At 42.5% G+C, this 14,881-nt stretch overlaps 1 protein-coding gene and 1 long non-coding RNA gene across 3 annotated transcripts in view; one reads left to right on the top strand and one right to left on the bottom strand.

Moving 5' to 3' along the window:
• Window positions 1-14,881, bottom strand: part of LOC142559786 (uncharacterized) — a 120,668-nt gene that overhangs the window by 44,007 nt on the left and 61,780 nt on the right. The gene's annotated exons all lie outside the window — the stretch shown is intronic.
• Window positions 1-14,881, top strand: part of LOC142559781 (RUN domain-containing protein 1) — a 66,665-nt gene that overhangs the window by 45,174 nt on the left and 6,610 nt on the right. The window contains exon 17 of one of the 2 annotated variants that reach the window (XR_012823250.1): window positions 415-606. Coding sequence is in view for 1 of the 2 variants with exons in the window: in XM_075671423.1 (XP_075527538.1) it covers window positions 415-521 (107 nt within the window). In the remaining variant the exon portion in view is untranslated. Of the gene's footprint in view, window positions 1-414; window positions 5,335-14,881 lie in introns of those variants that run through there. The other variant, XM_075671423.1, reaches the window with a different exon arrangement.

The raw sequence follows: 14,881 nt of genomic DNA, 5'->3' as shown, positions 1-14,881 counted from the left end.
GAAGGACTTGATTGTTAAATTGTCAAGAGATACAACATAAACGGTTTTGAAAAAAGAAGAGTGCATGTTTGATTTAAGCAGGGTGTGTGTTATCAACTTTTTCGTTCTGTGTGTTGGCCATCGACGGTAGACTACTAAACTCTGCCAGTTATCTAAATGTGTAAACACAGCGCGTAGAGCATGAAGAGGGAAATTTTGCATGCAGCAGCACATAGCACCTGGTATGGTTTTACCAACAAGCCATTCTTTCTTTCCATGGTAATAATGTTGACTTGCCACTGATGCAAACACTGTGCGTGAGAAAATTGTACTGTTATTAAAGATAGGCATTTGATTCTTAAATGTGTCCAGACTATGTTGTGTTTGCTTATGGAATACTTCTGTCTTTGTCATCTCTTTCTTTTTCTTCCAAAGGTTTTGATGATGCCCTACGGTCTCTTGACCGGCTAACAGGATTTGACTTTGATCTTCCTGTTGACTTGGCTGTTCGCCAACTGCAGAATATCAAGGATGCTTTTTGATGTGCCACAACTCCTGTAGGGGAAGAGGTGCCACTTATCTTCGAGATGAACTTTTATCTCCCGGCATTGTGCTGCAAGGGCTAATGTAAGAGGCCAAGTTCTTGTTGAAAATCATTGAAAATGTTCTTTTTACTGTGAATATGTCGTGTAAAACAAGACAAATGTGTTCATGCGATGCCTTGGAGCTGCCATGGATGTGGACTTAACCTCCACAGGCTTCCGCTGTAAGGTGTGCCGATTTTTACGTGTGTAGCAATGAGTGTAGCTGCTCTAACTTTGATGGGAGTTGGCAGTAGGGGAAGTGCTGCTTTCTCTTTAAACTACATTTGGCCAAATGCATGACAGGATTTGGTCTCTGACTCTACAATATCCCATTCTATTCTATATGGTCTAGTCATGGAATTATCATTGATGAGTGGCAACAGTTATGTTAGTTGATGGTTGGTAGACTATGTTTTTTACTGAAATGTAATTGAAAGTGAGTGATAGTCAATTGAGTGATTAGTGGAAAGCTTTACGGCATAGCTTTTTGTTACATGTTTAGTTAGGAAGCAAATATGCTGACATTGCAGGCTTGTTTAAGATTGCACAAGGCAGCTTTTAGAATTACAACTGAGGGTATCATGTTTTCTTTGTTGATTTAGAAGTAAGTGCCATACCCCACACATCTTTTACTGCACACATCTAGTCACTTAGGCTTTCTTTTTTTTTATGTAACTGCAAGAAAGTGTGGGCTCCATTGTATCTAGCATTGTCGTCTACTGTCACTTTGAACACTGGGTTATGAACAGGTGTCATCTCTTGTATTTGCAGGAAAGGTACGCATGTCTTTCAAGAAACAATTGCAGTAGTGACAGGTAAAAGTGAAATTGGGGACATTTTATCCTCCTTTTAGACAGACATTTCGAACACATTTGAGATGACGCAATTAATTTGGTGGCTCTTCGAAAAAGATAAGGTAACTGTAGGTAGTTGGTAGCATGTGAATCAAATGAAGGTAACTTTTCTTTCTTTTTTATTTTTTTGCTTAGCAGTGCTCACTACTCATCATATTCAAGATATTTTTTTTTTCGTATGTTTTTCAAGAGGAGCCAGTGTGGCAATACTCTGACCATCACCAGCCTGACAACTGTCTGTGTACAACTGCTATTTGATTGCTTTAAAATTGGGCTTTGATTTTGGTAGAAGTGGTTTAAGATATCCACTAGTGATGAGAAAAATACGGTTGGTTTGTTCAAATAATTCACAGTGAGTCGGGTGCAACTTGAACTGCAATACTGCACTTTCAGACATATGAAGTGGCTGTGTCCTTTTTGTTTCAAAAACTAATGCCGTTGTTGAATCTTGTTTGCGATTGTAGATTCAGAGAGACACGTAATAGGTCCTGCTGAGCAATAGGATAGTGAGCACTCAAGTTTGCATTCAATAGGCCGTAGTTGCTCAAGGTATGTGAAATGTTTACAAAAGTGTTCTACAAGACAAAAACGTTCAGTGAAACAGCATCTTGGCGCTTATTTATGTCAGGTTTGGATCCATACATTGTGAGTAGTCATTGGTTTAAAACAAATTTCACTGTTCATTCTCCTGTTCACCACATTTGTAGGTTGTGGGTTAGAATCTTGACTGTGGTGATAAGGTTGCCACGTGGCCAGTTTTTGCTACCTGCCAGTTTGACCCTGACATTGACAAACCGGCTGTTGGTTTTCCTGTTCTCTGTAAAGTGGCACATTATAAGCTGCATCCCAAATGCTCTATGTGGTGTTCATACATAGCAGACAACTGAATTGTCGGCAACGAATTTGTTCCTAACTCCTTAAACTCTCCTTAAATTCTTTAAAGCATCCTGTATTTTGTTGCCATCTAGACTTCCACATAATGCTGTGTTGTTCATAGGGCATAAATATGCCTTTTAAATATATTATTTGCTACCACAGTATGAAGATTTTAAAAGTGTACCAAATTTTACATCAAGGGTTTTCAATACACTTGAGTCATGTAGAATCGGTACATCGCATTTTCTTTTAGTTTTGTTTGTATTTTTCTAAACCATTGTTTTACAATGCCCCCTTAACTATGGTTATCTGGTCTGTTTAGTTTTAAGTATTAGCTTCTGAATGAATGTTCACATCTTACCTGCAATCATAACTTAGCCTGCATTACTGTTTCTTTAGATCCATTTCCAGCTGTTAAAGAACACTACAGCAGTAACGTTTCTTTTTTTTTTTCAGCTTGAAATGGATCTTACATTACAGTGATACAGGCTAAGTATCAGCAGTAGTGTGTTTTGATCTATAATGCCAGATGTTTAAGGCTGTATCTGGAAAAAAAAAACTGTGTCCAAAGCTAGCAACAATGATCAGCATAGATGCTGATCATTGGATAGACATATAACTGCACAGGTAGCCACATTCTCTCTCTCTCTACAGAGTTGTATGTGCATGGCATGCTGAGTTCGTCTTGGGCAAACTCTAGGTTAGCTTGTTACCAAGATGGCTGTGGCCACTGCATTCTTCAAGTGAGTAAATTTTTTAAAATTATGCTAGTACTATGTTGTTCCATGCTTGTTTTGTGCAGCAAAAGCTTGACAGTTAGTGCTGCTATGACCTAGTCGGTAGAAGTCTTTCAAAACCTCACAAACTTCATTTTATCCTTCATAGACTTGACAGGCTGGTGCGCATAGTCAGTATTGCTTCTTTGGAAATATCAGCCGCTTAGCTGGAATGGGCCTTTGTTTGTCACTTAGTAAGCACTGTGTTCACGAATGTGCCTCATCATGATGCTTTTCCTCAAAAGGCATTGTTGTTCCACAACTAGATTAGTTAATGAGCTTCAACAACACACACCTTAACAATTCCACATTTTGATGGTATTCGAATGCAAACTTAGGTGCATGTTGAAGACATCCAGCTGGCTGAATTTAATCCGGAGCTCCCCACTACAGATGGAGTGTTGGTTTGGAACATTGAAACTAATAATTTGATTTAATTTTCTTTGCGTTGGTGGCTGATTGTGAAATTGTACATCAGTAGTTGCAGAGAGGCATTACTGAATTACAGTGGTAACTACTACGTTCTCGCAAGCCTGCTCTCCGCAGACAGGCGTTGAAGAGCTGAGGGACTTCTGTGAATAAAACCGTCATCTCTGGCCTCTAAAGCCAGGGACGAGTCTTTGCTTGCCATCAAAACTCTCAACTACTTCATGTGAAACTAGTGAAACATCTGCAGCAACTTGTGACTGTCCTAATCTCTTCATGTGCTTCAGCCACTTCATAAAGGCACAAGAACTGGGTCACTTCTAGCATTTTTTGTGAACTGTGCGATTCAAATAATATCTTAGAGCATACAGGGTGTTTTGACGAACACTTTCAAAATTTTTTAAGGTTGCCTGTGGCAAATAGCTCAATTCTAGTTTATGAGCCGGTCTACTTGAAGCGGCGGACACTACCTGCAAAAAAATTGAAATGCAAAATCGGCTAATTAACTAGGATTCACTAATTAACTTTTAAGCTAATTATCTTATGGCCCATATTGCAATTTACAAATTCTAGCAGTAAACTTCACAAGGCAGATCCACTTGGAATGAATTCTCAGGACGACACCAGTTTCGAGATAGAAAATCCCGCACTTTGCGGAGAAATGCATTGGTGTTCAAGTTAACTTGTTTACGAAACGTCGTTTCATGCACTGAAGCACACAAGTAATGGAACACCACTGCATTTCTCCACAAAGTTCGGGAAACTAGTGTCATCTTGAAAATTCGTTCCAAGTGAATCCGCCTTGTGAACTCCATGGCTAGAATTTGTAAATTGCAATATGGGCCATAATTTAATTACAAACTTAATTTGTGAATTTTTATTAATTCGTCAATTTTGCATCTCAATTTTTTGTGCAAGTATTGTCCGCTGCTTTGAGTAGACCGGCTCATGAACTAGAATTGCGACATCTGCCACAGGCAACTTTTAAAGATTTTTGAAAGTGTTCGCTGAAACACCCTGTATATAGCATGCACTCTTTGCACTGCTGATGACTGTTTTGCAGTCTTTACTTCAATTGAAAAGTAAGTATAGCATCAGACATTTTTGAGCCAATACAAACTTAATTGGCATGATAAATTATATGTGTTCAACTTCTCCAAGGAATTAAGCATGCATTGAAGTTTACTGTATTATAGCAATATGGTACCCACAGCTTCAAAATGTTCATTGTATATTATATATTGAAGATTGCACTGTACCACAATTTTACCTGACAGCATGAGCAGTGATGTTTTTTCATTAAGTGTGTTCTGTACTAGTAAATAATGTTTACACAAATGTCTAATTTGATTTTTTGTGAATACCTGCTGAAGTCCATGAAGATATCTTGAAATTATTGCACTTTTATGCTTATTAACCAAGCATGTTGAATGTGAAAGCACCACGGTGTAACCATTCCTTGAAAGGTTTTTCACTGCATTTGATGTTACAGAGGAAGCAGTGTTCCGGTTGGCATTCTAAAGACTGTTTCATTTCTTTATGTCATTAATGTACATATTGGATAATGATGAGTTTTGAAATCATCACTTGTCTAACTACTTAAGGTTAGAGTTTTGACTTCAGTGTGTTGTCTATAGGAATTACATAATCAATTACAATCTAAGGTATGTACATTTTGTGTTTAATGGTTACTTAATTGCTACGTGGCAAAATAACTGTTGATAGCATACGAGATGTTGACAATGATTGCATATCTAAGCTGGCTCAAGTTTGGTGTGTGTGCACATATGTTAAAATGTAACCATGTAAAATAAACAGGGTTTGTTCATAAAACTTCAACGTGCACCGGTTACTGTGTTCCTTCTAAATTGATGGGTAAATACCTCATCAGATCGTCATTCTCATTTGGAGATTTAAGGAAACTGCTCCTTATTGTTACTGTTCACCATGAGACTGAGAAACGCCATTACCCAGAGGATTCTGGTAGAACTACATTAACGTGGACATGGAGCTCGAACTTGGGGGTTATAGTGGATTGCACCTCATGCTGTCTGCTAGCCAGTAGCATGCACACAGACGAGTATGGTGTACATGTTTGTCTTGTAAGGACTATTCTGTAGTTTTAGCACAACCATTGTAGCTTGTCTGCCCTTTTTCGACGATCAGCAGAAGCATTGGGCCTCACGCTGCCGTCTTTACATTGAAATAAGATCAGTGATCATCCTTGACAATGGTGCCCTGTGTGATGATCGCACACTTTATTGGCAGCAGATATTTCACTTTTCTGGCCACTCATCTGTTGAAGCACATAATCCAAGATGTTTGATTATATTCTGAAGGACACTGCAACATGTTAATCAAACGCTCAAAAGGCACACCTTGTCCTAATCTTTTCTGAGTAGAGCAATATTTGAGATTGCACAGAAAGAAAAAAGGAAAATGGACGCTGACAACAAACATTAAACAAGATGTTTTGGCTTTCACAGTCTATTCATGTAATCAACCTTTGGTTCCTTTTCCTTTCATTGTGAACAAGGTGAGAGCTTATGTTTTAATGAGTTTAAAGTGCAAACGAAGAAGAGAGGATCAAAAACAGAGACAAGCACTTTTTCTGGTTGTCTCATCTTCGTTCGCGCTTTAAACTTATTCGTCTATGGAATGCCAGCTAGCCCAAACTGCCACCCTTCTTATTATGTTTGTGGCCATTTGTTGTTTTTGGCTATGTTTAATCCTAACCAAATGGGATTCCACATAACCAATTCAAATGCATGTAAAAAGCAGAAATGCTCTTCTGAGACAACTGCTGGACTGATTTGACAGAAATTTGTTGCATTTGAAAAAAAAAAAACTTCCAGCAGAGCAAACTTCGAACCAAAACCAGATATCCAGATATTTTGTAAACTGCATCTGTTAGGGCACCTAAAGCGTATAAATGTGATATACAAGTTACAGCTTACTTGAAACTTTTACAGTGTTTGTGATAGTTTTGCAATAAAGCCCTACTCACAAATTAGTGGAATTATTTCAGACCTGTGCATAATGCATTGATTTTGGCCGCTTTAGTTGTCTCAAAAGATGCAGTTTACAAAATTGTGACATACTTTTTTTACTGCCGAACTAGAAAATTGTAAACTCGGTAGTTTTATTTTTTCAAATATTCAAAACCTTTTTGAAAAATAATTGACAGCTTAAATAAAAACATACTACTGCCTGCAGTCACTAGATTTTAATTTGTTTTCTTTTAAATGCAACAAGCCAACAGATTTGGTAAAGTAGGTGAAAAAAAATGATTTCTTCATTCTCATGTGCTTGGGTAGGAGCTCTCGAGCAAGAGCTTCCTCCTAAAGTGCCCCTTTTCATACCCCATTGGAAATTTGGGTTATACACTGAAACTTGCAAAGTACCATCTAGGAAACATTTTACATCAAGAAATGTTCAAATTGGTTCATTATTAAAGGAGGCAGGAGGATTGGAAATGCCGTGTCGCTTTGCTGCCAGGAGGCAAGCTTCACTGCCAACACTGACTCCCTTTGCCTCGTCTATGCGCGTAGTATGGACCAATGGATGGTATGAGCGCCCCCTTTGGAACGGGGTGGTGGGTTCCACCGCCAAGCTCTTGTTATATTTTATAGCCTAATGTCCTACCTAAGTTAATAAAAAAAAAAAAAAGAAGAAAAAACACGAACTCCCACAACCAAATTTTCTGGCCCCCTATTGTGAACTTTGCTTTTGTGTGTATCTGTTTTTGTCGTTTCCATACTTTTCTTCCACCAATCTTCCAATCGCCTCTTACTAATCCCTATTGCAGGCATGTTTACTTTTCCCCTGCTCTCGCTGAACCCAAGGGCTTCAAGGAGGCCAGTAGTACCTAAATCGACCAATGGGCAGATGTCTTCACATTCTAATAAAACATGCTCCATCGTTTCCCTAACTTTACCGCAGCAAGCACATGCTTCTTCTTCCTTCTTATATCTCGCTTTATAGGTGCATGTTCTAAGGCATCCCAATCTCGCTTCGAAAAGTAATGAGCTTCCCTTTGAGTCATCATAAATTCTTTCTTTCCTGATTTTGCTTTTCCTCTTAAGTAGTTACTCGTGGCAGGTTTCTTTTCCATTGCCGCCACACATGAGATTATTTCAGCCTCTCCAACTTTCAGCTTGATGTTCTTTGTTGCTGTGTTGCTCACCTTACAGGCCGCATACTTGCTGGTAAGCTTCCTAGTTCTTTTCCTTCACTGTGAATCAATGTTTTTCCTGTACAGATACCTCAGCACTTTCCCAGCCCATTTACTTTCTTCCATATTCTTCAGTCATTCTTCATAATCAATTTTACTGTGAGCTTCCCTCACTTCAAAACTAGTCCAGCCCATATCACCCTGCACAGCTTCGTTTGTAGTCTTGCCGTGAGCGCCCAATGTGAGGTGTCCCGCTGACCTTTGGTTCCTATCGAGTCCTGATTGTACTCCTGATTTCAAGCAAACAACTGCATTTCCAAAAGTAAGTCCTCGAACCATTACACCTTTCCACACACCTCATACCTATTATATCCCCATAGTGATCTGTACTTCATTATGACTGCATTTCTCTTCCCCTTTACTTTTATTACATAGTGTGCGCTGATGGACGTGCCACTCGTGGCGGCCTTGCGCAGAACATTTGGGAAAGGAGCCAGCCGCGTGCCGTAATTTTCTGTGACGTCGATAGTGCTTCTCTGTCTTATTCACGTTTTCAGAGCAAAATAAGCAACACCCTTCGCATGTGTGAAGTGACCAAAGCTTCAAGGTATGTCGAAGAATAATTGTTGCACGGCGGGGGGCTCAAATAGCAGAAAAAACGTGCCGGCGATACGGTTCTAATCATTCACTGCAAAGCCTCATCAGCGGGAGCAACGGTAGCAATGGATCGCCGCTGTTTGGCAGTAAATTTCTTGTTCTGATGCTTTCCTTTGTCGTGTCACTGTTTTTTCCACTCGATCATATTTAGACGCATAAGCGACTAAGTTCGTTTGCAATGCAGAATGCGGTTTAAAGGCACTTCGCTAAAGTTCTGAATGCCATTTGCCGCTTGTACTGTGTGCCGCTTCTTTACCACGTTGCACTAGCTAGGCAGCACGACTGCACAAGTGTATTGTGTTGTATGTTGAAGCTACTGAAGCTTGGAAGAATTGAAATTGTTCGTTTTATGTGGCCTGGTAAATCCGCACACCAGCTGTGATGCACTTCATGTTCTTGCATCTATTTTATATGTGGCTTTCTGCATGTTGAACTGTTAATTGCTAGTTGTTTCAGCATAACTGTTGTTGATTATTCTTTTCTTTTTTTTTTTTTTGAGGTGCGAGGTTTTTATTCTGCCTCATTTGTGAATGGTCTAAATCACACTGTGTGTTATCGGAATGATACCAAGGAAGTGCTTCTTTAACAGCTTTATTCTTATCGCCCAAGGGCAATTTAGATGTTGTGTTTTTTTGGGAAATGTGTTTAGAAAATAGGTAGTTCGGGGCAAGAATTGCTAATAGTTGCTGCGTATGGTATGTTTGTTCCATTTCTGCTGAAAAGTTTGCGTCACGTCTGGTGACAAGTCCAGTGACTCATCAGCTTTTGTGTGGACGCAATTCGAGAAATCTAGATGGTTCTACAGGTCCTTATCTTCCAAGCATTGGTGCTGGTTAAGGTGGTACGGGTGAAAGGCCATTGTTTAGAATCCTCCAAACTGATGACTTGGAATTGATGCCTGGGCGGCCATGTCCCGCACGCTAGCATGAGGGTTTGAGGCCATAAATGCTAGCACATCTGTGTGCAGGCTAGGACTCAAAGATGGAGTCCTAAGCTGCTGTTTCTTGATGCTGCCGGTTCGTCTCAAGTTTTCATCATTTCTGATGATAGTCAATGGGTCTACCGCCACACTTCCACAAGTGATATATATTTGCGGCCTTCCTCTTGTTGTCATTTGAAGCACCCAAGGAAAGCAGAATTTTTACCTTCTCATTAGAGATAGACATGGCGACTGGGACGAAACAAAACGCACCTTTAAACATTTGCACTGATGTCAGTTTGCTTTTGTGGCGATAGGTTCTGTGGCAAAAAAAAAAAAAGAATCATGCATGCACTTTATGCTAAGGCAACAGCTATCACAACTTGTTTCCAACTAACACCAAATGCGACATGTTACTTCGGCTGAGGCACAGCAGATAAGGCACTAGCTCGATCGCTATGTTTTACAGCGAAGCTGTATATGGCTAGCTGATTCGTCTGTCCATCCGTCTGTATGCTAAAAACTCCTCCGGTGCAACCCCATGCACATGCGCAAAAGAAAAGAAAAGTGAAAGAGAGACGCGCGATTGGTTGAACCAGTAGTGATGTCGCTGCTCTCCGTCATCACCAAGCACACGCGCAGCAGCTTCTCTCTGGCTTCAAAATGGGTAGGCCGCGCGTCATGCGCACTACTGAAGAGCAGGCAGCTTTCGATTAGTAACGCCACGAACTGAACTGGGAACGAGCTTGTCTACGCCGTCCCGATGCTGCAGCTCGGGCACAAGAAGAGGCTCGTGCAGCCGAGCGCAAGCAGCAACTGCGCACCGAGGATCCGGCAGCCAACCAAGCTGCCGTTTAATGAACCTTTGGGACTAACCCAGTGATAAACACTGGGGCTGCATGTTTCAGTTTCGCTGGTTAATCATCTGTACGGAGTGCTTGGGCGGTGATGTTTTTTCTTTATTTCCTTCATTTCATTCTGGCTGACTCAGAAGGAGCCTGCTCGAGGGTGCTGCTTTACGATGCTGGTGGGAGTGCAGTAACATGGTATTCACCGTATTTCGCGGGGTTTATTTATTGCTTGGAAAAAATTAGTACGCAGTTAGCGCATCACTGAAAATACCGCAGTTAGATGTCCCTTGGCTGTGCCTACAAATGCCTCATTAACACTATGATAATTATAATAGTATGTCTTGAGTTAGGTAATTAATTACAGTTATCTAATTAAATCTCAGTAACGAATAAACTACTGGCAGCTACACCACTGTACTGGATACAATATGCATTAGGTTTTTTTCGATTAACGCATTGCTAACACCCTGTATAGGTTTATGACCTCTGCATGCAAGTGACCATGTTTCCATCCCTAATAAACATTGTAAATTATTAGAAGTGTCTTTTTAATGAGTCATTAGCTTTGCTTACTGGAAAGAGAAGTGATACCGAGACACGTATCATTCACATCCATTTTACACGCCCTTGATAAAAGACTCTACCAAAGGGTCCCTTACGTCTACTTTTTCGGGGTCAAAAAAGCTCGCAATGCATTTTGAAGGGAGGTGAACATGCAGCAACATACTCATTCTCTAGGCATAAGATATCCATGCCTTCAGAAATAATTGTTAATTGGCTACCTACTTCTCTTAAATAATATAATACACTTTGACTTGTGCACATATTTAAATATATTGTGTATGTGCATGGTGTTTACAGAGGAAATTTAGAACAATGTTGAAGTGAGAAAATACGGATGAAGCAGCCACGGCTGGTACTTCCAATGCACTTGTTCTCCACATGTCAGAATTTGCAGAAATAAAGCAAAGTTAAGTAAAACAACACGTTGTGCAACTTGGTGACGTCGTCCCACTTGTTATGCTGGCTCACCCGTTCGTAAGATGACAACCAATCCTCCACGTCATGATCATCAGTGCCGCTAAAGATGGCAGGATCACGCTGGCGCAACACACCGGAAACGATGACCGCCGGAGGCTGTGGTGCATCTTCCTGGGTGGTTTCGTCAGGCATGGTCGTAGCAGTCGGTAGCGTCCGGCTTCGGAGTTCCAGTTTCCGAGGTCTACCCCGCACCTCCACCAAATGAAAGGGGGTTTATTGCAGCTCGTACGAGGGATCGCAAGTCGCTCTTGATCGCGAGTCCTAGCCGTTCGTATCCGCAGCCCGAGCTCGGGTCTCGCGCCGCAGCGGTGGCAGTTCGCACAGCGCCACATGCATGTTACCCACTACAGTATGAATAAAGATCTGTGCACATCTGCGCCAACAATGATGCAATAACTATATAAGCTATTAACCACAATATGATGTTTAATGAATAGGTCAAGTCAAGTCAAAAGAAACCTCAAATGATGTGGGTGACAAAGAGAGAGAGAAGGAGATACTAGTTGATGGGAAGGAAAGGTTGGGGTAAAGTGCAGCGCAGTAACTGTCTCTCAGCAGAGGACACCTCAACCGCACTGCACAGGGGGTAGGGAATGAAAGTAGAGGGAGAGAAGGTGCACCAGAAACAGCAGCACGCCGCGGAAATGCGATGGAGCTAAAGGCGGTCGGCGAGGCCGACAGCCTCGGCGAATGTCAGGAGCGCACGTAGTAGTGTCCTGTGTCGTGAAGGGCAGCCCGAGACTCTGGCAATGAAACATTAGGTGGGGGAGGAGGGTGGGTGCTCGGCTCCGGAGACAACCCCCCCCCCCCCCCCCCCCCCCCCAGTCGGCGCCTATGCCCATGACAGCGACACGGGCAGTCGAAAGGTTTCGTTTTCGCTCGACTCTGCTCCATTCGCGTTTCGATAGTTTCGTTATCGCGTAGTGCTGCGCTGGTTTTGCTGGCTCGCGTAACTCGCACAAACTGCACTTCCATGTGATATCGCGGAATGCCCGAACGGTCCACGGCACTACGAGATGGCGCTAAAGCCGCGCGCGTATTCTGGGACGCGTCTGTCTGCGGCGGCGGCGGCTGTGAATCGCGCCTACGCATCACCTCCCGATTGTCGAGGCCACACTTCGCTGTTTGCAACGTGCCGCACGACAGATTGTCCACGCCAGCGAACAAATCGCTAAATGAAAACACGTACAGACCTGCGCTCAAATTTCGCATTAGGGAGTATCATAATCGTCGGTGAATTCTTTTTAATATGTATATGTCACTGCTCTGCCTAATCATCAAATTGATATGCACCCAGGCACGTACCCAGGATATTTTTTCGGGGGGGGGGGGGGGGCAACCTAAGTTAACTTTTCTATGCAAATGAGGGGGAGGGGGTATACCTTTACTAGTACAAATGTGAATAGCGCCTACCATCGCCACAAAAACGCGTAAATCCGCAAAAGAGAAATGAAATAAGGTGTATCTCTGGTACACCTGTGAGATACACCTCTCCTGTACTTGGCAAACAAGGAACCACGTCAATTGATTCGCGCAGGAAAGAATCCCAGGAAGAACACTGCCATTAACAAGTAAAGAAGCGAAAGTGTAAAATAAAGAGTACTATAGTCGAATACAACTTAAAAAAAAAAACAGCAGTTGGTAACAAAGGCACACAAACCGTGCGGGGTTGTGTTACTCGCGCGACCTTTCCGAAATGGCATCGTACTTGATATCTCCGGAGTGTCTGCTGTTCTCGAAGTCTTTTCATCGGTGGAAGCAATGAGGTGTGCAAAAGACGTGGACAAAGTGTGTGGAATCTCAGCATCTCGTTCTTCAATAGTCTGAGGCACAGTTAATTTCACTGCTGAACCTGTTTTACTCATGAAACTTCACTGCCAACTGAAGTGAAACTTGACAATATATAGTTGCAGACAAGCAAGCATTTTATTTCAGCTGAGTAAAGAATTAGGCTTTCGCCATTCCACTATAATAGGGGGGGGGGGACGTATAAAATTACGCGTTAATAATTTTATTCTTGTGGTTACCGCCTTATTTGGGTAACAGGAAGGTTTGAAGTACGAATTATTTGCAGCTTCGCGAGGAACGGTGGCTGGTGATTATGAGGGCGTGGGCCGGGCTTCACTGCAGATTTACGTTGTGTCCGACTATATATATAGTAGCGTTTTTTTTTTTTAATTAGCTCTGGAAGAATGATAAACATATATTTGCGGAACAATCGCAGTTCTTTTGGATCCCTCGTTTAGTGCTCTACCAAGTTAAGTGCCAAAACCGACTCGTAATGCTATTTGGGAAGTTGCGTAACGATGCGTGGCCACCAAATAAAGCGCAGGACGCTGCGGTTCTAGACGTACTGTGTCCACCGCGGAAGGTTAGAAAAACACCTACATAAGCACAACAGAGAAGTGCCTACGCGCGGCTCGACTGATAACTGTAGAAGCGTGATTCAAAACACACGGAATTGTTCTCCACTTCCGGCGGCGTTAATCTCTACTTCCTTTTTAAATAAGAAAATGTTGATCTGTAAATATTTTCACAAACAACGGTTAAATTTATTAATTTTCGCTTTTCCTTCCTGTTTGGTTGTTGCCTTGGCTCTTTACCTTATGAGATCGCTTAATTTCTCAACTCCTTGCGACTCTTGTTTCCAGTTGCCAATTTTGCATGAAAAGTGCTGTACAATTGGGGAAACAGTCATAGAGTTGAAACGCCAGACGATATAACGGGTGACAGTCGCATTGCTTGTGGGTTCAAGGGTTATTGCCGGGTTTGATAATGGACCACCTTCTGGCATTATATTATTTTCATCCTTATCTAACCCATATCACGGATGTCTGTTTCCGAGGATCTGCCAGCGTCGCGGCGAGCCCTCACTCCAGAAATAATGAAGCAAAAGGAAAACGCAACTGGCCTTTTCTCCGGCCGCAATTCCTCCCACGAGCATACAGACCAGCTGACCACGAACCGAATCCCTTTCGTGGTCCCTGGATCAGTCTAAACAAAGAAGGTTGAACTAACGAAGCAACAGCGATGCGCGTGACCGTTGAATAGATGGTGACAACTGAACGCATCTGGAGTTAATCGTGCGGGCGCCGAATCGATGAGAAATCTGGCCTCCACAGCCAAAGAGGTGCCGATAACTGCCGCCATCCAAAAGGAATGAAAAAGGCAGCAAAATGATGACCGCTGTAAAGCTGTCAAGTCTCAAGACTGATTTCGCGGCGCTTTAAGGTGGCAATACACTCCGACGTAACGCGCGCGCGCTCGTCATGGCGATGTTACATTGGCGAAAACACGACCCCCACGGACGACCCCCTACAGTCCGGCGGCATCTGGCGCAGACGCGCCCGGCGGCATTCAGCGCACTCGGACGTCGTTCGGCGCTGAATGCAACCGACTGCATTTCGCGCCGACCGCGCCGAGGGATGGATGGATGGATGATTGAGGCTCAACCCTTTGAATCGGGCAGCGGCGGCGCGCGCCACCTAGCCTTTAATGGTTCTATATGCATGCATACCTATGTATTTACTCCTTTACTTTTGCATTGATATTATCCACCAATCAGATAGTCTCCGTTTAGTTATTTCTACCTGTTCAAAGTCTATTCTACTTTCACTGTCTTTAAAACCCAAAGCGTTGAATAGTTCCCCGTTAGATTCAACTGCAGGGTGAAGTTGTTTACAAGCAAGTATCAGGTGTTCAGCCGTTTCCTCCTCCTCACCACACGCCTCGCACACCAAATCT

This window comes from Dermacentor variabilis, chromosome 10 (assembly GCF_050947875.1).
Source record: "Dermacentor variabilis isolate Ectoservices chromosome 10, ASM5094787v1, whole genome shotgun sequence".
NCBI classification, from domain to species: Eukaryota; Metazoa; Arthropoda; class Arachnida; order Ixodida; family Ixodidae; genus Dermacentor; species Dermacentor variabilis.
The sequence above is the reverse complement of the archived record's forward strand: the minus strand, read 5'-3'. Positions and strand labels throughout refer to the sequence as shown.